Below are 24,388 nucleotides of genomic sequence, written 5' to 3' on the forward strand. Positions count from 1 at the left end.
GCTGGTTGGAAACTATTCTTTTTAACATTCTAAGTCTGGGCGGACAGCCCTCTAGGGTCCTGGTGTCTTACTCTGCATGGGAGAGGCAATTTAAAATTTTGCATAGGCTTTTTATCCCTCCTGTAGACAGACACAGATTGAATCCAAACCTTTCGGAGCTCTGTAATTAATGTCAATCTGTTGCAGGTTCATTAACTCATTCTTTATGGAACAGCTCTCATATCCAACAGTTTTGGAGTATAATTGCTCAGCAGTTAAGTCTAATTTTCAAGTGTCATCTACATCTGAGTGCAAGGACTTGCACATTAGGACTGGAGGATGACCTGCCAGTTGGTTTTCGCCACAGAGACCTTTTACACATTCTGCTGCACTGCGCCCGGAAATGTATCTTGGCATTGTGATAACTGACAACACCCCCCTCTTAACCAGTGGAAACAAACTGTGACTGGTATCATTCCATTTGAGGCTTTTTCTGTGGCATTAAAGGACAAACCCTTTGTATGTTATCGGACCTCAGACCCATTTCTTGCCTACCTCCATGTCGCCACATCTCGCAGGTGGAGGTCAAGGCTTATGGACCTGGCCTCCACCTGGTCCGGAAAAATACCCAGAGTTATAGTGTGACAAGCTATCATATTGAGTGGATATTATTTATATATATGTTGGTCTCCCTGATTACTTGTTATTTTGTTTTTCCTCTTTTGTGTACGTGTTTTATTTTATTTGTTTCCCGTAAAAATTAAAAAAATATCCACTGGACTTGGTTTTCAAGATTTGAAGACGTTTCGCCACCTCTCCAGGAAGCTTTCTCAATTCAAATGTCTGGATCCGCAGTGAGTTTGAGTCTTATATAGACAACGCCTTGTATCACTTGGAAACATGCAATGGTAACCGATGAATGGGTCGTTAGTTCCATCGTTAGCCTGTAATATCTGAACCTGTCTATGATTCTAGGGGTCGGTCGTTAAAGGGGGGATTGCCATTAAGGGGGGGGGGGGGGGGGGGGGGGGGATTGTCTCCTATAATACCTGAAACCTGTCTATGATTGTTAAGGGTTGGTCGTTAAGGAGGTATTGTTCACCGGCTGGGGCGGGTAGGTCCCTCGTTCCTCTGTGATGGGGTGGGGGGTTTGGTGATATCTGGAAGGGATCATGTCTATGATTGAATTGTATGTTTTTGGAAGCTGGAATCTGAGTCCACCAGCTCTGTTTAAAGTTGTTTTTTCTCTCTTAACATAGATGGCTTCCTTCACGCCCCTCTCAAACCACCTATTTTCTTTATCCAGAATATGGACATTCTGTTCCACAAAAGAATGTCCTTTGTCCACAAGGTGTAGGTGTACTGCGGAGTCTTGTCCAGAGGCGGCCGCTCTTCTGTGTTGGGCCATGCGTCTGTGGAGAGGTTGTTTTGTTTCGCCAATATAAAGATCAGAGCATTCCTCGCTGCACTGAACAGCATATACCACTCCGCTCATATTCGGTCTGGGGGTTTTATCTTTAGGATGCACTAGCCTCTGTTTAAGGGTTTGGTTTGGCTTGAAATGTACTGGGATCTTGTGTTTGGAGAAAATCCTCTTGAGCTTTTCAGACACTCCAGCAACATAAGGGATTGTGATGTTTTTGTGTTTAATTTTCCCATCGCTGTCTTCTGTTGCGTGTCTTTTGGATTTCCTTGCTGATTTGATAAAAGCCCAGTTTGGATATCCACAGTTTCGGAGAGCATCTTTGATGTGTTTCTGTTCTTTTTGCTTCCCATCTGTTTTAGTAGGGACATGTTCTGCCCGGTGTTGTAAGGTTCTGATGACTGAGAGTTTGTGTTCCAGTGGGTGGTGTGAGTCAAAAAGAAGATACTGGTCTGTGTGAGTAGGTTTCCTATACACTTCAAAGCCTAAACATTGAAGTGTATAGGATTTTCTCCAAACACAAGATCCAAGTACATTTCAAGCCAAACCAAACCCTTAAACAGAGGCTAGTGCATCCTAAAGATAAAACCCCCAGACCGAATATGAGCGGAGTGGTATATGCTGTTCAGTGCAGCGAGGAATGCTCTGATCTTTATATTGGCGAAACAAAACAACCTCTCCACAGACGCATGGCCCAACACAGAAGAGCGGCCGCCTCTGGACAAGACTCCGCAGTACACCTACACCTTGTGGACAAAGGACATTCTTTTGTGGAACAGAATGTCCATATTCTGGATAAAGAAAATAGGTGGTTTGAGAGGGGCGTGAAGGAAGCCATCTATGTTAAGAGAGAAAAACCAACTTTAAACAGAGGTGGTGGACTCAGATTCCAGCTTCCAAAAACATACAATTCAATCATAGACATGATCCCTTCCAGATATCACCAAACCCCCCACCCCATCACAGAGGAACGAGGGACCTACCCGCCCCAGCCGGTGAACAATACCTCCTTAACGACCAACCCTTAACAATCATAGACAGGTTTCAGGTATTATAGGAGACAATCCCCCCCCTTAATGGCAATCCCCCCTTTAACGACCGACCCCTAGAATCATAGACAGGTTCAGATATTACAGGCTAACGATGGAACTAACGACCCATTCATCGGTTACCATTGCATGTTTCCAAGCGATACAAGGCGTTGTCTATATAAGACTCAAACTCACTGCGGATCCAGACATTTGAATTGAGAAAGCTTCCTGGAGAGGTGGCGAAACGTCTTCAAATCTTGAAAACCAAGTCCAGTGGATATTTTTTGAATTTTTACGGGATGACTATGACCTGGATGACTGAGAACCTTCATCAGCTTTATTTGTTTCTTTTTTTGTGTATGTTGTTTATTATGTTAGGCCTGAATGTCTGTATTTGTTAAGCACTATCTCTGCTTTCTTTGCCTTGGCTCCAGCGGCTTCTGCTTTGCAAGAAAAAGTTTATTAAAAACAAAGTTGAAAAAAACCCAAAACATACTAAGTTTATAAAGACAGTCCTCTAACCAATCTTAGTTTATTAAACAGCAAAAATTACACATTCTAATACTATAAAAACCACACAGGGATTAGTGTTCATTAGATTCAGCAATCTTTTTTACACGTTGCAAGTAAACTTTTCACCATTACAAAACAGTTTGAATGCAGGCATAAAGCAACTTTCCATTTTCCATAATTCAAAATAACAATGCCTTAATCTGTGGACATTTGATCAGGTTGGTATTGAAAATAAATCCCATTTTAAACAGTAAAACTAAAGAACCATATCCAGCAGCTGATAAAATTGAGGTAAACTTAATGTTTTCTTTAAAATTGTGTTTTTTCTTTTTTTAATTTTATTTTGAGCCTTAAACCTTTGACACCCTTTATTGCAAATATGCATCAAACCCTTTGGGTGACGTACACAGCCCACATAGGATGTGCATTCCCCCAGTGCCGGCTGTTAAACATTCAGTGTGGACCTACTGTAGGAACCTTTGTAAGCTCTTGTTTCTGTTACAACTGGTCCTTAACAGAGCATGGCCGTTTCTCAATATGTATACTTGTGCATTCTAATGTGCTTGTGTACTCGTGAAACTTCATCAGCCTCAGCCCTAGTACTGTTCTAATTCACAAGAACACAAGACTGAGAACGGACAAAGTCCCCGGATGTTGTTCTCGCCACTCCCTCTTTACCAAGTATGCATCAGAACAGACTTGTCCGTTCTTGAGCTTGACAGCTGTCCCAGCATGCACTGCTGCAGCAGCAGTTTCCAGTGGAGCGCTCACAGAGTTCACAGTATTAAGTTAAAAGTTCTCTTTTCTGTTGCCGTCGTTGTATAAAAGCACATTTTAAGATCATTTGAGAAATGGCCTGTTATCATTGACCGTTATAAATGTCACAAATCAGTAAAATACCTCCATTTCTATTTATCTTTAAAATAAATAGAAGGCTTAGAAATTGTAGTAGTTGGTTATTTCTTGGCTCCTCTCTCTCTAAAGAGGCATATGTTATTGAACCGGTTAAAACGTTTGCTCATATAAGATTAAAATGAAAACCCTTTACCTTGGAGTAAGTCAGTCAGTCTCAGACCCCTATCATTCCCTTAAGTTTTGTCATTCCAGCGGCTTTCTGTATTCCTGTCTGTTCGCTATAGGTGCTACCTTCTTCAGTTCTCCTGTATTTGAGAGATTCATGCTCTCTCTCCTTATGATCATGCAATGACTGTCTGAATACTGAGAGAACTGTTTGGATAGTGTGTAGTTTAGGGGTAATCATAATGAATTAAATTCTTTGACCTTTTAAAACTGTTAAAAACATAGCCTTTGGCAAGGGTTTAATATCTTATCTGAGGTTATTTGTGTGTTAGCATATCCATCTACTGTCCTACAGACTAAAGAAGTCTATAGAATAGTTGTTTTGTGTGTGTCTGCATAATGCATGAAAAAATAACATCTCCAAGTTAAACTTATCCTGTGTGTTAATGTTCCTCCCACTACTTTTTTGTGACATCACATTCTCCTCGAGAATTAAGGTTGTAACACTCTAGGTTTTATACCAACTGATACCCGATGCAGATCAAGGAGACTGTTCATAATTTAGTCTCTGAAAGTTGCTAATAATGCCTCGAGAAATTATTCGGCCCACCTGAACTTTGACCTTCACCACACTTCAGGCTTTAAACAAAGATATAAAACTGTACATTTTCTTGTGAAGAATCAACAAGTGGGACAATATCATGAAGAGGAACAAAATTTATCGGATATTTCAAACTTCAAAAAACAAAATGGAAAATTGGGTGTGCAGAATTTTTCAGCCCCCTTGAAGTAACACTTTTGCTGCGATTAAAGCTGTAAGTCCCTGGGGTTATGTCTCTATCAGTTTGCAGATTGAGAAATTGAAATTTGCTCTGTATGGAGAGCATTTGTAAACAGCAGTTTTCAGTTCTTTCCACGGATTCTTGATTATATTCCGCTCTGGACTTTGACTAGACCATTCTAACACCTGGATATGTTTATTTGTGAATAAGTGAATTTTTCCACTGTGAGATCAATAAAGTCTATCTTATCTTATTCATTGTAAATTCTGGTTTATGTTTTGGATCATTGTCTTGTTGGTAGATAAATCTCCGTCCATGTCTCAGGCATTTTTTCAGACTTCAACAAGTCTTCTCCAGAATGGTCCCGCATTTGGTTCAATCCGTTTTTCCTGTCACTTTTGCACTGTTGCCAAAAAGTTCGATTTTTGTTTCATCTGACCAGAGCACCTCCTTCCACATGTTTGCTGTGTCTCCCAGGTGGCTTGTAACAAACCTTAAACAAGACTTTTTTTATGGATATCTTTAAGAAATGACTTTCTTCCATAAAGGTTAGCTTTTTGCAGTATATGACTGATTGTTGTCCTATTGACAGAATCTCCCACTTTAGGTTTAGATCCCTGCAGTTCATCATGGTTTTGCAGTGCATCACCTGCGATCTGCAGTCTTCTCGTCTTTTGAGCTGAAAGTTTAGAAGGACGTCAGGGTCTATGTAGATTTGTAGTGGCCAGATACTCCTTCTATTTCAATACCATTGCTTTCACAGTGCTCCTTTGGATGTTTAAAACTTGGGAAGTCTTTTTGTATCCAAATCCAGCTTTAAACTTCTCAACATTGTCCCAGACCTTCATGATGCTCTCTGCACTTTCAACAGACCTCTGAGACGATCATAGACTGGGTGCATTTATACGGAGACTTGATTACACACAGGTAGATTCTATTTATCATCATTAGTCATTTCGGTCGACATTGGATTATTCAGGATGCGTCCGAATGTCCGTCCTTATCCCTATATAGGACACTATACAGTGGTTATGCCATTTTAAGTGATGGTCCGAATGTGTAGTGGATGAAAAAGTAGTGGACTCGAAATTGTATGACAATGCACCTTGAAAAGTAGGGATCATCCAGGGTCACTAGACGAGCAGATATATATAGTATATTCGAAATACTATATATTCCCCTCTCTACATAGTGATTGAGGACACATTTGGACACAACCTCAGAGATCCTCACTGAACCTCTGGAGACTTTCCTGCGCTAAAATTTAAAGGGGCCGATGAATTTTACACACCCCACACAGACTTTGTTTAAAAACTTTAAAATATCCAATAAATTGATTGTCTCCCACTTGTTGATTCATATACATTATATATTATTCTTCTTATATATCTTTGTTTGAAGCCTGAAATGTGGCAAAAGGTTGAAAGGTTCAAAGGGGCTAAATTCTTTTGCACGGCGCTGTACACTATCTAATTATAAACACAAACACAAAATAGTGATTTGTTTGGGATATTTCTTTTCCCCTGTTGTCATTAGGTTTAAGCATGCTACTGTAAATAGTAACCGCTCTGAGGTCCTTGGGAACCTAGTGGGAGAGTGGACAACCCTTTTTTCCTGCTTCTCTCTGCCTTATTCCCAAAACCCCACGGCCCTGGGATATTCCCAAATGTCCCATCCAGGATGTGTCAAATTTAAAAAGGTTGAAAAGGGGACATTCTTGAAATTTGCCTGTGAGGAATTTTACATGGGTTGTTGGAAAAAATAACCTCTTTTATTTTTTGCCTAGCTACTCCACATCTCCTCAAGCTACACCCATGTTATCTGTTTTAAAGACCCAGTCATCATGCTCTCTAACAATAGGTTGAACGGGACAGAACAATGCAGCTGTTTTAGGAACAGGGAGTTCTCCTCTGACAGTTGGAAAACCATAAGACATGATTTTCCAACTCATTCCAACAGAATGAAACAGGAGTTGACATCAATTATTGTATGGCTGTTTATACTGTAACTCCAGTAATCTTTCTGCTTTCAAAAAAGGTTTTCTTTTCACATGGATTTTACAATGTTTATCAGCGTGTACTTAAAAAAATATTTAATTTAACAATAAAGCCTTCTTAGAATTTTGCATTTCTCATTACCTTTAATACAAACCACAGTCGTCAAACTAACAAAGATCTATCATTCAGTGTGCAATGAATAAATATGATTTTAACTTTTTCAGAAGAGAGATTTATCTGCATAGCAGTTGACTACTTTTATTAACCAAGGGGCTTTTTGATGGCAGATGGTTACACTGGATTTTATTTAGGGGTCCAGAGTAAAGTTAGCTCAATATGTATGAATACAATTACTCTTAAAAAACACTTTTTTAATATTTATTTTCTGTAAGATTTTTGTGTTTGCATGTTCTCCCTGAGCATGTGTGGGTTCCCTCCGGGTACTCCAGCTTCCTCCCACAGTCCAAAAACATGACTGTTAGGTTAATTGGCTTCTCTAAATTCTCCTTAGGTGTGAGTGTGAATGGTTGTTTGTCCTGTTTGTCTCTGTGTTGCCCTGTGATGGAATGGCGACCTGTCCAGGATGTACCCTGCCTCTCGCCCACTGACAGCTGGAGATGGGCACCAGCACCCCTCGCAACCCCACTTGGGAGTAAGCTTGTAAGAAAAATGGATGGATGCATTTTTGTAAAAAATCAATACAATCTAAATAAAAAACAGACTCCAGGAAGTAGCTATGATTTGACTACATTACTCACTAAACTCTACGGGACTTCTTTGGCCCCATGGCAACTCGTGGGACCCTTAGAACAATCCTTTTTTCCTTTTGTTTCTATAATGATTTACATATTGATATAGTGACAAAAACACACAAAAAAAGGAAAGAAAAACATTCTTGGACCAGAATGATACACAGACAAGAATAGACCAGTGTCAACGTCTCCAAGACAAGCTTATCTTTGGAGAACAGTCTGAGAGTGATGAGAGTGGCCTGGCTTTAGAGATGGAAAACCTTCCAGACACCCTAAAGCTCAGATGAAACCATTTATTCACATTTTTCTTTCAAATGAGATCTGAGCCGAGCCGTAGCTCTGAGGAAGGCCCATCGTCTCCCTGTGACTGTTGCATCTGCAGAACAGAGCTATTTAAAACTCATATTATTAAAGAACAACCTGACTTCTTTCACGGTAGAGGACTGATCAAGTGGGCTGGCTGTGATTAGTATTAGTAACAACACAGTTTGCTATCAGATCTCTGACAGTGATGTCAGCAGGTATTTTGCAAACAGAAAACACTCGGCACAGGTTTTAAGGAGTGAGTGGACTATTGAAATGAGCAGTATAGCATTAAAAGTCAAGTTTGGGTGAATCTTGTTTTTTTCTTTTCAAATAGAGCTTTTGCATATAATAATAGCTACATATGTTTACATAGTTTTAAGAGCTAATCAGTTAATTTCAAAATTAATTTAATTTTGCACCTGATTACTATTTTAGTTAATCAAAGTCGTATCATTTGTTTGTTGTTGTTTTTGCACAATGCTGTTGCAGTTGGAACCAAAAACTATAAACTACATAACACTTTTACTTTAAATGAAATCCATTATAGTTTATTTTAATATTTTAAGTAACACCAGACTGTAAACATCACTGCCAGAGATGCAATGAGTTTAAAAGTGGTATGTGAATAATCTGATCATTAGGCTGTTGATTTCATCAGTAATATTATTGGCAGAGAAAAAGGGGCCCCAAACCGAATTTTGCTTTGGGCCCCATGCAGGCTTGGGCTGTCCCTGTGGGACTAAATCTTTAAAAGATGAGAAAACATTTGAAGGCTCAGTGCCAGATCCTCTTTTACCTCTCCAGAAGAGACTGAAAGTCACTATGTCAGACATTGTCTTGGTAAATATTCAGACATAACTCCCTGCAGCTCTTTCTCAGCCTCCATATTTGGAATCAAAACAAATCAAAACAAAGAATGCAAAAAAGAAAATAATAATTATTATGAAAGCTAATATTCCCATGTAGGACCTTGACTTTATGTCTTTCTCTGAGTGACTGTTCTCTCTCTGTTGTTTGTGTAGCAATGTTTATGTTATGTGATGAATGAAAACAAATCTATTGTATCAGTGAAATTATATCCTTAAATGTAATGGTTCTTCTGTTATATGAACTCACAGTGTTATTCTCATGAGTTGGTATTCTGGCCAAATTGTGAAATACTTTTTCCACTGGATTAAAAGTTATGCCTTGTAAGTCTGCAAAAGTTCATTTCATGCTATTTTTTAATATCTGTTTTAAACCACCCTACTTGTGCCCTAAGAAATAATTTTCATGGTGGCATGGCAATAATATGGGTATTTAATGCATCAGGTATTTAAGGTAATACAATCAGGTTTGCCTATCAACAAACTGAGTCCATAAAGCAGAGATCATGATTTCAGCACTATATAAACTAAGATAAACAATAGAATATTTATTAGCGAGGTGGAGATTTATCATGACTTGCAAATCTATAATTCTTTGACTAATGTTAAAAGGTTTTCTTCAAAAGGGATTCCAGAAATGTTCACTTGCTTTATTTCAGTCTTATATAATGGACAAAAGTTAAACAAAAAAACTAATCCAGACAGTTTTACAGGTATTTCTATTAAAATCCTTAGATTGCCTTGAACAGATTAATCTTTTACGGCAGCAACAGAACCTCAGACTGAAACTAAAAAAATAAAAAAATGTAATTAATTAAATCTTAATCATTAGCAAGTCAGTGCATTTAAAAAAAAAAAATTGTTGGGAATAATTCCTGCAATGAGAAATCAATATTCTTTTCCAAAAGAAATGCGTAGCACCTTGTTTGTTTAAATAAAACTAAGATTGGAGCTGAGCCTTCTGAAAAATAAGCATTCTAGGTGGGTTTTGAATTAATTTAAATGGACAATTTGGCAAAAACACAGTATAACCACAGTAAAGCACAGTGGAGATCCCATGATGCTTAGGCCTTTGTTTCTGCCAAAGTCCAAGAGAACCTTGTCAGACCTCAAAGCATCATTCATTTTAACACACAAAGACATCATAAAAATACATTTCCATTTCCAAATATGATTTGAAAATACATCTTTAAATTGCATTATTAATTAATTATTAATAATGGATAAAATAAATAAAATTTACACTTACTCTTTTATAGTTGAATTTAATATGTGTAAGTAGTAGAAAATGCTTTTCAAATAACTTTTCAAAATGCATGATTTAAATATTTCCTGCAAGATGACTCTATACAGGTGCTGGTCATAAAATTAGAATATCATGAAAAAGTAGATTGATTTCAGTAATTCCATTTAAAAAGTGAAACTTGTATATTATATTCATACATTACATACAAACTCATATATTTCAGATGTTTATTTTGTTTAATTTTGATGATTACAAATGACAACAAATGAAAATCTCAAATTCATCATATCAGAAAATTAGAATATTACTGAAGACCAATAAAAACAAAGGATTTATAGAAATGTTGGCCAACTGAAAAGTATGAACATGAAAAGTATGAGCATGTACAGCACTCAGTATTTAGTTGGGCCTCCTTTGGCCTGTATTACTGCAGCAATGCGGCGTGGCATGGAGTCGATCAGTCTGTGGCACTGCTCAGGTGTTATGATAGCCCAGGTTGCTCTAATAGTGGCTTTTAGCTCTTCTGAATTGTTGGGTCTGGTGTATTGCATCTTCTTCTTCACAATACCCCATAGATTTTCTATGGGGTTAAGGTCAGGAGAGTTTGCTGGCCAATTAAGAACAGGGATACCATGGTCCTTCAACCAGGTACTGGTAGCTTTGGCACTGTGTGCAGGTGCCAAGTCCTGTTGGAAAATGAAATCTGCATCTCCAAAAAGTTGGTCAGCTGCAGGAAGCATGAAGTGCTCTAAAACTTCCTGGTATGTGGCTGCGTTGACCCTGGACCTCAGAAAACACAATGGACCAACACCAGCAGATGACATGGCACCCCAAACCATCACTGACTGTGGAAACTTTACACTGGACTTCAAGCAACGTGGATGAAGTGCCTCTCTTCTTTTCCTCCAGACTCTGGGACCTTGATTTCCAAAGGAAATGCAAAATTTACTTTCATCAGAGAACATGACTTTGGACCACTCACCAGCAGTCCAGTCCTGTTTCTCTTTAGCCCAGGCAAGACGCTTCTGACGCTGTCTGTGGTTCAAGAGTGGCTTGACACAAGGAATGCGACAGCAGAAACCCATGTCTTTCATATGTCTGTGTGTGGTGGTTCTTGAAGCACTCACTCCAGCTGCAGTCCACTCTTTGTGAATCTCCCCCACATTTTTGAATGGGTTTTGTTTCACAATCCTCTCCAGGGTGCGGTTATCTCTCTTGCTTGTACACTTTTTTCGACCACATCTTTTCCTTCCCTTCGCCTCTCTATTAATGTGCTTGGACACTGAGCTCTGTGAACAGCCAGCCTCTTTAGCGATGACCTTTTGTGTCTTGCCCTCCTTGTGCAAGGTGTCGATGGTCGTCTTTTGGACAACTGTCAAGTCAGCAGTCTTCCCCATGATTGTGTAGCCTATAGAACTAGACTGAAAGACCATTTAAAGGCTTTTGCAGGTGGTTTGAGTTAATTAGCTGATTAGAGTGTGGCACCAGGGGCCATCAATTTTGAACCTTTTCACAATATTCTAATTTTCTGATATGATGAATTTGAGATTTTCATTTGTTGTCATTTGTAATCATCAAAATTAAACAAAATAAACATCTGAAATATATGAGTTTGTATGTAATGTATGAATATAATATACAAGTTTCACTTTTTAAATGGAATTACTGAAATCAATCTACTTTTTCATGATATTCTAATTTTATGACCAGCACCTGTAGGTCCTCCATAAGATTCAACCCCAACAATTGAATGATAACATTTCAACAAAAAACAAAAAAAAAGAAGAAGACACTCCATGAGAGAGAGGATTAAAATGGGATATCAAGCCTCTCAAGCACAAAAAAGAGGCAGCAGCAGAGATTCTTCATTTTCACAGTGAATCACTGTGATTCTTAATGAAAACTTAACAACACTGCGTAAATATGTCTTCCTTTATCCTGTCATCACCATGTGAAACGATTTGAATATTCTTGCTGAAATAAACTTGCTTTTCCTTTCATATTCATTTGCAAGGCATGGCATCTGTGTACAGCTCTCTGAGTCAAAACTTTATTGTAAAAAAACACTTTAATGTCCCAGCCGTGAGGATTCATAGCCCCTTCACAACTTAATATAGTCTTTTTTTCTAATCTGAACCCTCACCAACTACTTTTACGCCAGCAGCTGATCTTATCAAACCAATCTGAACCTGTCATAATTACGTGCAACTCACACTCACAGATCTCACTGAATGTGTAGTGAATGGCAACCACACCCACACTTTAGGACTTCCAGGTTTACCCTTGTCAGTATCTGAAAAGGGCAAGATTTCCTTCTGATAAAATCTAAGATACTGTACTTTAGGCAATTTAAAAATTGATATTTTTGGGAGTTTCAGAAACAACAAAGGTGTGGTATAGTAGAGTTGAACTTGTCTGCATCATTCGTATTTTCTACCAGACCTCAACCCTCCCCTCTACTAGCTTTGCCCTCTCTCTCTCTCTCTTAGTTGGTTGTTCCTCCTTCTGTATCCACTGCAAAAGATATCCACTCATTTGCTCAGTAGATATAGGAATGAACGTATGTCTTGTCTAATTATCTCCATAAAGGAAACAGCACAGAGCTGTGGGACGGCTATAAAAGGGAATCAGGAAAAGTTAATTGGTAGATCAGCTTGTGAAAGTGTCTGAGTGTATTTATCTCTCAAAGGACTGTTTCTTTTTGCAGTGGAGGAGCTCTGTCTCCCCCCCCGTCCTCTGCATCATCTGCCTCCTCATGCTGCTCCTGTCTCTTGCTGTGTGGGTCGAAGCATTTCAACAAGAGAGGAGCAGACGTCTTCTAAGCAAAGCCCTGCACAGACATAACTGCCTCTGATTCAACACCATGGCCGTACGGGATGTTCCCTCTCTGCTGCTGTTGGGACTCCTGGCTCTCCTTCACACCTGGGGAGGTGAGTGAGTCTATGGATGATGGGATTTCTGGGATTCAGGAAGAACTGGAAATGTTTAGGTGGGATGTTAGGATTACTTTGTATACTTTGTACACATGCAGGCTGCAAAGTCAAAATAAAATAAGAAGGAGGCTTAACTGAAAGAGCATTTGTTTTATGCAAGCATGACCTGTAATCAAGTTATGACTAACTCTGTTACCTTTAAGTGGTTTAGAAATTGAACTCCTGAAGAAGCTGTTTTCCTGTTGGAGCAAATCATCTTTTCAGCTTCTCTTGTTTTCTTATTTCATTTTAGTTATTTTAACCAGCAGGAATCCCGTTTACTCTTATTGGTGTTTCTTTTTTTAAATTGATTTGAGCGTAACGGTTTCACCTAATTTGCTCATTAGTTTCTATTCTTTGTGCACAGAAGTTGCTTTCACAAGATTTTGCTTTTTACATTAACATAGGAATAAAGAGTGAATGAAGACTGGCTTGAATAAAGGCTGCCTTCAATGATGGGCTTGTTCACTTGTTGCATGTGGACTTGGAAACCTGCTCTGTAATAGAGATCACGTTCCTTTACTATCTAAAGTTCTGGTGGACTGTGAAGTACGCTGCGTGTATTTTTAGCCAGCAGCGCCCACAGAGGTGCAGAATGAGGGAGCTCTCTGTCTGCTTTCTGTCACTGTCCCAGCAGTGATCAAGTGGCTCAGGGCGGCTGGGGCAGCAGAGAATAGCTCAACTATGTTCCTCTAGCATAGAACATTCATGTCTGAGCTCTGGTTCTCTGCAGATCCACAGAGGAGGGAGATTTTGACGCCACATAGAAGCAGAGAGAAATTTGTTCACCTGTGTTGCCGTGGAGTTTATTTTCTTTTTCCTTAAACAGAGAGTCATGAGAAGTGGGTCATTGTATGCATTCCTAAGGATAAGATGGAAGTTGGTTTGTTCAAACAGCTCATGCCTTCCTGTTCCTGTGACTGTCTTCCCTTCTCTTCCATTCCTTAAATCTCTACTCTTCACCTTTTTGTTTGACCCTGTTTGCCACCAACCCCACAGACTTCCCTCTTCCTTCATGCTGTGTTGCACTGAGGTCTTGTTTGAGCTCAGGCCATTGTTTTTTATCCCTTCCTTATCTTTTTCTCCTGATAAAGTCCACTTCCTGGTCTTGTCCTTTGCTGACTTTCTTGCACCTCAAAGTCATTCATCAGAAATAAATGTATCCATGCAGAAATACTATTCTATATGTATTCAACTGTCTTGATCAGTAATGTAATCTCATGCAGCCCGAGATAAAGAGAGTAAAATTACTCTATTGAATTGATTCTTTTTTTGTTTCATGGTTTGCAATGACAAAAACAACTTTACTAAATGTTCTCTAAAGTGTCAAACATGAAGCATTTGTGCAACTCAAACTTCCTCACATTTTCTCTTAATACAACTTTTAATTACTAAGTATTTTAAAGGGTTTATATGTGGTAGACCAACACTCAAGAAGAAATATGACCTGAAATGTGGAAAAACATGACTTGCTTGTCCTGTATGTTTTAATTTTCCTCTTTGATGAACCTGCAACCTTTCTAAGCACCTGAGCTGAAGATCTCTGCAGCTCCTCCACAGTTACCACAGGCTTCTTGGCTTTTTCTCTAATTAAAGGCTTTATATTTGTATTTTCTGGGTAAACAGTGCTCTGTGGTGCTTTTGGATATTGCCCTAAGCTTCTTCACATCCTGACCTGTCTGCTGTGTTCCTTGGTTTCCATGGTGCTGTTTGTTCACTAATGTTCTCTAGCAAATGTCTCAAGACCTTCATGGCTAAGATGGATTTATTCTGAGTTAAAATCACCCACAAGACAATAGAAGCATTGAATTTTTATATGGAAGTGTAGGAAAAAAGGAGGCCACATGTGAAGCACATCACTTTTTTTTTTAAAGATACAAAAACGTATTCCTTTGGCTTCAGCATAATATGCCACTTTTAGTTTGGTTATTACATAGACAATACAATAGATCAACCTTTTTTCAAAATATTTAGATACTTTTGCTACTCTTAAGTTGGATTTCCTTTAAATACTACAGTTAAGTACAGATTTCTTTAAATACTACAGCAGATCAATTAGTCACTGCCTAAAAATTGGTGAAAAAAGCAACCTTTCATCAGAAAGGAGACAATCCCTGATAAGGAATGAATAAGCTTCCTGTGACGTACGCTTAACAAACCAAAGAGCGTTCATATTAGACCACTATGGTTTAAAGGTCATTCCTCTCAGCTTTGAAAAATGTAGACTTGAGCTCAGAAGCACTTCTGCCCCCTCAGAAGAGGAAGTAGTATAGGGAGGGACAAGAAACGCCCTTGTTGAATCCTGACCAACAGCATCAAAAATATTAGATTCAACAGATCATAAATAAAAGTCTCCAAATTCAGAATTCTCATGTGGCACATTTTTGAAATCATGTGGTGTCATTTCATGCTTCTTAGGAGTTTTATTTAACATTGCTTGTAGCCCCTCCTGAGCAATGTTTGATTAAACAGCGATCAGTCACATAATGTTGGAAATACCACATAAATATAATTCATGAAAGTCTTTCTTTAAACCAAAAAGTGTGTCATAAAACTGTATCCCAGTGTGGGGGGAAAACATGTCCTTGTCACTTATCTCTGCTTCTCAAAGTAAAGTCTGGAGCATTTCATGTTGTGTTTATGTGTCCCCCTGCAAACACAGAGCAGAGGAGTCACCCTCTACCGTTTGTTTCATCCACACCATTACCTTGTATTATCCATCTGGAGCTGTCCAAAGTTGTTTTTGTGAGTTCATGGTTGTTGAGATTAGTGAAGCATTATCCAGACCTCTTGTAACTCCTGGAAAGGAAATAGTGGACAAAGCTTGAGAGTCATCTGGAAACAACGGAAAGAGATGCTTATTTGGAAAATGTTTGACTTTCCTTTTTATCAAAAGCATTTCTCTTTTGAGATCAGCTTCTTCTCCAGCATTCTACATTCACATTTATCCCCATTTGACCCTGTTTATTGTCCCACTAGATCACTAATACTAGAGTAGATCCTAAATAATGGTTTTAGTTTGCTTTATAAGATGCACTGATCAAATGTCTTTCCGGGTTGATGATGATTTTATAATTTCTTTGAGGTCTCATAAAGTTAGAAGGTTTAAATCCAACAGAAAATAACAGAATTTTAAGAAACCCCCTTTATCTATCAAAGCGTCACTAACAGCTGTTTAAATTACTGGCTGTTGTTTGGCTGACTCACACAAAAACAAATTTTCTGAGCTCTGATACATTCAATAAGTGGCAAAATAACATCTTTTTTAGTATTTAACCTGGTAATCAGAGCTGATTATAGCTCTGATCAGTGAGCCTTGAGTGACAATTATAGGATTCCAGTTTCTGAGGATAAATGCATCTAAAAAATGTCTTTATCTAAAAAAAAAATAAAACATGTTAAGCCATATTTTATCTCTTCAACCTTTTGTCCCTGCTTTCTAATAATCATTCAAAACAGCCTTGATATAAAATTCTCCTGACCATCAAATGATGAACGTCCACTTGTGGACATCTCCATTGGACTCTGACTTCTTTTAAACTATTTCCATTCCTTGGATTTGTAGGACAGCATGTGTACTGTGTGCTTAACAATGGAAAATTGTAAAAAAGTGAAGGGCAAAGGAAGTGTAAGACCAAAAGACAGCACATGACCAACATTTAAAAGGTGTACTTTTCATTGGAAAAAAGAACTAAACACAGCATATCTGATAGATGACCTGAGAGATAGCTCTTTAGTTGATCACCTAATTAAGTGGTGTTGTTTTGATGTGGATAACTAATCCGAGCGTTGCCTTGGGGACAGCACATGATCTGAATAGATACAAATTCAAACATATATGTCAGAATTCCATGAATTCTGACATATATGTTTGAATTTGCGTGTTTTTTAGCTTTGCAGCTCCAAAGCTCTAGAATGACATTCCTCAGTGCATCAGGCAGGCCTCCTCTCTGACTGTTTTTAAATCTCCTGTCAAAACCCACCTTTTTGATTTTACCCATGTTTGAGCTGTTTTGTCTCTTATCTGTGACATTTTATCAATTTTTCTGTACAGCACTTTGGTCAGCTTTGGTAATTTTATAATTGCTTAGCAAATAAAATTGGATTAGACTGTAAAAGAGGAGCAAAAGTCATGTTGGTATAAAACAAAAAAAAACAAAGTTTCCTATTAATAGAAATATGTTCTAAACCTGACTCAGATTCATCCCCTGAATAATAAGTCTTTTTTACTCAAGTAGGAATCAATGGTCTCAGTTTAGTGACACAAACAAAACACTAACAAAGATCTGAATGGGAAATAGTTGGTAAAAACAGGCTAAAATCTAAATAAGAAAACAAAAATCAAAAGGCAGCAGGGATTTTGCTTGGCATTTGTTCAAGCAGGGATGTAACTACCGTAGCTATTTTCTGACGGGTATGCAGAAACCTTAAAGCACCTCCCCACCTGATATTACTTTTATGTCTCTACATGTTATTTATCACTTTTGGGAATGTTGCTGAGTTCTTGGGAGTGTTCAATCCCCACAGCCTCCATTCTGGGTTCCTAAGCAAGATTCTTAACCCCACACTGCTCCCAATAGCAGCCCACTGCTCCCCAATGGGATGGGTTAAATGTATAGAATTAATTTTGTTGCTTTTTACTTGTGACAGTATAATGACAATAAAGTTGAATTTTATTCTATTCTATCCTTCTATTCTATTATCAATAAACTAATAGAACAAAATACTTTTATTACAGACTCTCATCTGCACCTCTCTGTCCCACAGTGTCTCCTAAAATTTTATTCATTCTGATTCTCTGGCTTTTAGTGGTCTCATTAGTTTTATTATTCCTACCTGCTGCCATCACCAGCCTCCTGTCTCCTTCACCTGTTGTCTATTTTCTTCAGCACTAAGTCACAAAGCGATACAAACAATATTTCATAGTAGTACAAAAATAACAGACTTTTCTAATATTTTTCTTTAAAAATAATATTAATCTTAATATTAACTCTTAATTTTTTTCCTTTAAACGAAATGTAAAAGAGACTTATCTTCAATGACTTGACCGCCACTGTATTTTAGGATATAATACATTATAAATGAACTTGAGCTTCTATGCTGGACTAAAATACTTTATTGCTTCACACTATTGTCTGGTCTGTGTTTGTCTGTGGAATAGGCTGCAGGACTCAGATAATCCACGGATCTACATGGTCATGTGGGCACAGCTGTTGCTCCTCAGCTACACTTACATCAAATGTTGACTCCAAAATATTGCAGTGAGATCATTGATTTAATTCTGCAGCATTACTCTAATGCCAAGCAAAATGAGACTCATAAATGCTTTGTTTTTTAGTGTTTTCTATCAAGCTTGTGTTTGGGTTCAGTGCATCATTTCCCTGCTGAACCATAATAATGGCTCTGCACTTGGGAGCAGGAATTGTTGAAACAAAGGGTTTCCTTTCACTGTTTGATCTTCCTCTCGATGCGAATAACATCCATTATCTCCATTACCTGGGTCAATACGGTAGTGCAGCGGATTGGGAGGGCTTGTTACTGCTGGAGAAAGCTCTCAGGGCTTTGTGCTGCTGTCATCGAGGCCATTTTGTGAGTGTGTGCTAAGTAGCAGCCAATGATCGTTAGTATGTTGCAGCTCCAGCAAAAGAATAAGTCTGCAAACACACCCTGATATCAACAGCTTTTTATTTTTTTTGCAGGACAGAGCAATTTAAAGTTTTTTTTACTTTGGAAAACAACGTAAGGAAGCTTACACGTTTGTTAAACCTTTGCTAGTAATAAGCTTAACAGGGAAGCTGTGATTCAGTCTTTAAGTCACTTTGTAGTTTTTCATCATCAGTATATTTGCATATAAGACTTTCCAGTAGTGATAACAGAAAATAGTGTGGAGGAAAGTTGAAAATCCTTCCTTGCATATATGAGAAAATCTTGAAGAAGATTGGTATTAAACAGTATCCCTTAAACGGAAAGCTGTACCTGAACCTCTGGGTTGAAATTAAAAAAAAAAAGAAAAAAAAATCTTATAAGGTTACATCAGTATTTTAACAACAAGTTAGCATTAACCCCATTGTATGGGTCCAGGCTCAGAGTAGGAACAATTTTATGGTTTTACTGGCTTTGGTTATTAAGACGGTTATTGGACGCAACAGTGACTGCTGCTGAGTAACGCCCCCACTCACCACATCAGCAGGGTTCCCAAATGTCCCTGACTCACCTTTTTCACCCCAAAAAATTTTCATAAACCGCCTGGATATACAAAATCTCGCCCAATATGAACCAAAGTCAATTGATCTCTTAGGCCATAAATCTAAAGAGAAACATTTTTTTTTACCCATAGACGGCCATCCTAAACTGCCAGATTGGGAAAACATCCCAACCTGGCAACAATATATGTAAGACGGGAAACATTAGCCTTTAGATGCAAAACCCCATCATGCACCGCAACATATTTTTGCAAAATATTTAAACATAACTTCGCCAAACATAAGAGGTACATTGTGGTTTGGTTTAAAGAAAGCATTTTAGTTTTATTATAATTTAGATTGTTCCAAGGATTTTACAGTTTGAGGAAATAGAAAATGACACCGTACGCCAACCGTCACAAGGACGTGCATCATGTAGGTCACAGGTGTCAAACTGGTTCCAGAAAGGGCCGTGTGGCTGCAGGTTTTCTTTCCAACCAAGCAATAGCACACCAGACTCCAGTCATCTCATCAAGTGAGTCCAGTCTGAACATGATGACTTAATGAGATGAATGGAGTCTGGTGTGCTATTGATTGGTGTGCTATTGCTTGTTTCTGGAACCAGTTTGACACCCATGATGTAGGTGGTTAACATTGTATTACTTCTTGAGCTCCTTGAGTTATTTACTGTCACAGGTAGGAGCTTCGGCTGGAGAGTTACCGTTGGGGTATGATTTAAGGTGGGCCGGTCCTCGCGCGCTGAAAGTAGGACCAGCCCACCTGGAAAATGCCCTGTATCACAGATTACCACTATGAGATTACCTGATTTTCTCGTTTTTTATCGCATTACTGCAGTGAGAGATACTTTCTCATAACATTAAAACTAAACAAATTGTTCAAATACCCCAAACGTTTTGAGTTTTGCATTTCCTAGATTATGAATAGCATGTCCCAGATAAAAAAGTAAATTCAGTCTTCTAATAAGGTCAAGCTGATTAAAAAATAATAATGTAAGTTATGTAAGTTTTAAAATTGAAAAAGACATTACTTCATTAAACATTTATATTGTAGAGATAATCTTTGGATATATTAGATTTCACCAAGCCATTAGTGGTAATCAGGAAACAAAGTCTGCCTCATCTCCAATAAAAAACATCACCTAAGAGATGTTGTGATGTTCAAAATTTGTCTGAAGGCCAAATCCTATCAACCCGATTTAAGCTCACCTCAGCGAAGAAACACAGAGAATGTGTGGAACCAAAATTTCCTCTGGGTTTCAGTATTGTTCATGTCCTCTGATCAGACGCACACAGCTGTGCACACCTGGTGCTTCCCGACACCCTGGCCTAAAGACAAACAAACACACAAAGAGAACATATGTCTGCCCAGCTCTGTCACTATTTAGTAACCTATTTGATGTTGTTTTTCTTATTGTGGTGCTGTTACTGTATATGTGCTATGACACTGTAAAACAATACTGGATGAACTTGTATGGTGTGAAAGTTTGTTCATCGCTGCTCATTGGGATTATTAATGATCCACCATTAAAGCTCTCTTTTAATGTAAACTTTTCTCTGTCTGAGTGGAAGAACTAATAAACCCAGCAGAGAAAAAACTCAGTGTGAATAAGCACTGAGTCTCAGTTAGTATTAATAAAAGTTAATTAGATGCTATAAAAAAGAAGAGTTTCTTTGTATTAAGAGTGATCTCCCTGTTGATTGCACAGATGCTCACTTTAAAGTCATTTGTACTCATAAAAAAGGACTTTAAAGTCATTTCACTGGTTTTAATCTTTATCAATATTTATAGAACATGCAAAGTAATGTGGCAGATTCCCAGAGATAGCTCTTGCAAACAGCATGAAGTAATGTCCCAACTAGTTCTGGTGATTCCTACGGCAATGCCACATTTGATTGGCTATTTAGTTCCTTCACTGAGCAGAGATTCATAGACCAGGGGTTTGAAGATTCAAAACAATTAATATTCCTTCCTGTAGCTGAAGGTGGTGGCCTTGAAGTTCGAATATAATGTTTCCTTGGATGCATCATTTGACTTAACAGACTTTAGAAACATTTCATGTTAAATATATTATGTACAACATATACAGGTTTTTATTTAAGGACATGGATTTCAACAAAACTAAATCCTTTTTTTATGCATCATCTTATAACACATATATTGCATTTTCTTCTACTCTTTGTCCAGTTTTTAGATTCAGTTTGAACTTAGTTTAAAATCTGAATAAGAAGCATTTAGCTTTGGTTTACTTTCTACCTAAATTAATATAATTTTGAATGATTTTCAGATTGATGTTATACTTATTCTGCACTATGTAGTTTTATGTTTTGGAACAGAAAAACACTGACTGATTGTCCTACAGTGTTCAGTTGAATCTAGCATAGTTCGATACAAGACCAGCAACTTGCTAATTTAGAAAATTGTGCCTTGAAGAAGCAAACCATGCAATTTTTCCAACATAAACACAATCAAATGTGCAGTAATTTGTGCAAGGAAATTGTTCAAACATAATTATTTCAAATGGCACAGCCAGCATCACCACGGTGATGTTGGCTGTCATTTGTAGGTTTATATACATCCTACAAAGCATTGAGACAGAGCAGAAATGGCAACAGATGAACAGGAAGAGCAATAAGTCAAACTGAATGCTGGTGGGTTTGAATCAGCTGACATGTGAAGAAAGCACACATTTAACCCCACCTGTTTGCACAGGGTGTCATTTGCAGTGCTTTCGTTTTTTTTAATCTTGGTAAAAAAAGAACTAAACATTTAAGTCTTGACTCCAATTATTTGTAATTGTGTTTCTAAGGTGATATTTTACACAATCACTGCAGATGAGACTTCTACAATGTGACATTGAAATAAGTACAACAGCTGTATGCTTTGTTAACCTTTTTCCAAGTGCTTATACTTTTTTCTATTCTCTTTATACATCTGTAATAATATATTTTAGCTTGAAGCCTGAATCTGCATATAACACTCAGATATTTCCCAGCATTTCATCTGTAGTTTAGAAGAAAATGAATGCTATAGCCTACCCCAATAAAAGTAAGGGGTGATAATCCGTTTCCAAGCCATGACTCTTTAAACCAAACTTTTACTCTCCACACAGCTATAAACAACCCACAAAATAACATACACTATATTGCCAAAAGTATTTGCTCACCTGCCTTGACTCACATATGAGCTTAAGTGACATCCCGTTCCTAATCCATAGGGTTCAATATGACGTCGGTCCACCCTTTGCAGCTAGAACAGCTTCAACTCTTCTGGGAAGGCTGTCCACAAGGTTTAGGAGTGTGTTTATGGGAATTTTTGACCATTCTTCCAGAAGCGCATTTGTGAGGTCGCACACTGATGTTGGACGAGAAGGCCTGGCTCTCAGTCTCCGCTCTAATTCATCCCAAAGGTGTTCTATCGGGTTGAGGTCAGGACTCTGTGCAGGCCAGTCAAGTTCATCCACACCAGACTCTGTCATCCATGTCTTTATGGACCTTGCTTTGTGCACTGGTGCACAGTCATGTTGGAAGAGGAAGGGGCCAGCTCCAAACTGTTCCCACAAAGTTGGGAGCATGGAATTGTCCAAAATGTCTTGGTATGCTGAAGCATTCAGAGTTCCTTTCACTGGAACTAAGGGGCCAAGCCCAGCTCCTGAAAAACAACCCCACACCATAATCCCCCCTCCACCAAACTTTACACTTGGCACAATGCAGTCAGACAAGTACCGTTCTCCTGGCAACCGCCAAACCCAGACCCGTCCATCAGATTGCCAGATGGAGAAGCGCGATTCGTCACTCCAGAGAACGCGTCTCCACTGCTCTAGAGTCCAGTGGCGGCGTGCTTTACACCACCGCATCCGACGCTTTGCATTGCACTTGGTGATGTATGGCTTGGATGCAGCTGCTCGACCATGGAAACCCATTCCATGAAGCTCTCTGCGCACTGTTCTTGAGCTAATCTGAAGGCCACATGAAGTTTGGAGGTCTGTAGTGATTGACTCTGCAGAAAGTTGGCGACCTCTTCGCACTATGCGCGTCAGCATCCGCTGACCCCGCTCCGTCAGTTTACGTGGCCTACCACTTCGTGGCTGAGTTGCTGTCGTTCCCAAACACTTCCATTTTCTTATAATACAGCTGACAGTTGACTGTGGAATATTTAGGAGCGAGGAAATTTCACGACTGGATTTGTTGCACAGGTGGCATCCTATCACAGTTCCACGCTGGAATTCACTGAGCTCCTGAGAGCGACCCATTCTTTCACAAATGTTTGTAAAAACAGTCTGCATGCCTAGGTGCTTGAATTTATACACCTGTGGCCATGGAAGTGATTGGAACACCTGATTCCAATAATTTGGATGGGTGAGCAAATACTTTTGGCAATATAGTGTATATATGGCATGTCTTGAGCATAATTTTACCACAACAAAGGAAAACATTTTAAGAGATTTTTATGCTTAAAACTGAACACAGAGAAAATGCAGACCATGTTTAGCTGTTGTTCTTTTTTTATTTTTCAAAAACCTGAAAATTGTAGAAAATGTGCTAAAAGTACATCTTCGTATCTTGCTATTGACACAAAGCATGTGCAGATGCCATTTTTGTTTTTGTCTTTAAAAAAATCTCCTTGACAAAATGATGAAAAAAATAAAAACAACTTTTCTGGTTTTTCCGGGGCAAATTTCTAGCTGTGCCGATCAAATCAATACTTGGAATTGGACTAAAGCTACAAACACAAGACAAAACACTGGATGTGCAAAATATCAGGAAGTAGCCAAAGCCTTTATGTGCAACCTGCAAAAGAATGTTCTCAAAAATAACTTAATTTTCTGTGGGGGTTAAAGAGGGAATCTGTCGCACTCAGAAACCACAGAATGAAGGATTGTGTCCCTGCTGCGACTCTCAGGTTTCCTTAGGTTGGAGATATTTTCTACATTCTGCTCTCAGTGCTGGTTTCAGACCAGGTTCTAACGATTATCTATGAGGGATTTCTAAAGCAATCTCTGTGATATAAGCTATAATGCAAGTTTGATTTGTGATTTGTTTCTCATTAGTTACTTGTTTTTGATGATTGTTCATGATTACAGATTTCTGAAACTGAGGTCTAATGAGGTTAGTGTAATAAATCTGATGCTTGATTGTTGGATTATTGCTTACAGAGTTACTGGTCACATTTAAAAAAAGTAAACCAATATGTTAGATGAACCCTAAAATAATTGATAAAAGCACAGCTGAAGATTATAACAGGGACATTTAGGATTAGAATCACCTTTATTGGCCAATATGTTTTTGCACAAACAGGGAA

General features: G+C 38.4%; 1 protein-coding gene across 5 annotated transcripts in view; it reads left to right on the top strand.

The window, feature by feature from the left end:
- Positions 1-12,665: 12,665 nt before the first annotated feature.
- The window catches only part of mcamb (melanoma cell adhesion molecule b), a 59,738-nt gene continuing 48,015 nt past the window's right edge, over positions 12,666-24,388 (top strand). For 4 of the 5 annotated variants that reach the window (XR_005280713.1, XM_038283989.1, XM_038283992.1 and 1 more), the window contains exon 1: positions 12,666-12,845. Coding sequence is in view for 4 of the 5 variants with exons in the window: in XM_038283989.1 (XP_038139917.1) it covers positions 12,779-12,845 (67 nt within the window). In the remaining variant the exon portion in view is untranslated. The remainder of the gene's footprint in view (positions 12,846-24,388) is intronic. The other variant, XM_038283991.1, reaches the window with a different exon arrangement.

Source organism: Cyprinodon tularosa, unplaced genomic scaffold, assembly GCF_016077235.1.
Source record: "Cyprinodon tularosa strain WSP-4 unplaced genomic scaffold, ASM1607723v1 ctg198, whole genome shotgun sequence".
NCBI classification, from domain to species: domain Eukaryota; kingdom Metazoa; phylum Chordata; class Actinopteri; order Cyprinodontiformes; family Cyprinodontidae; genus Cyprinodon; species Cyprinodon tularosa.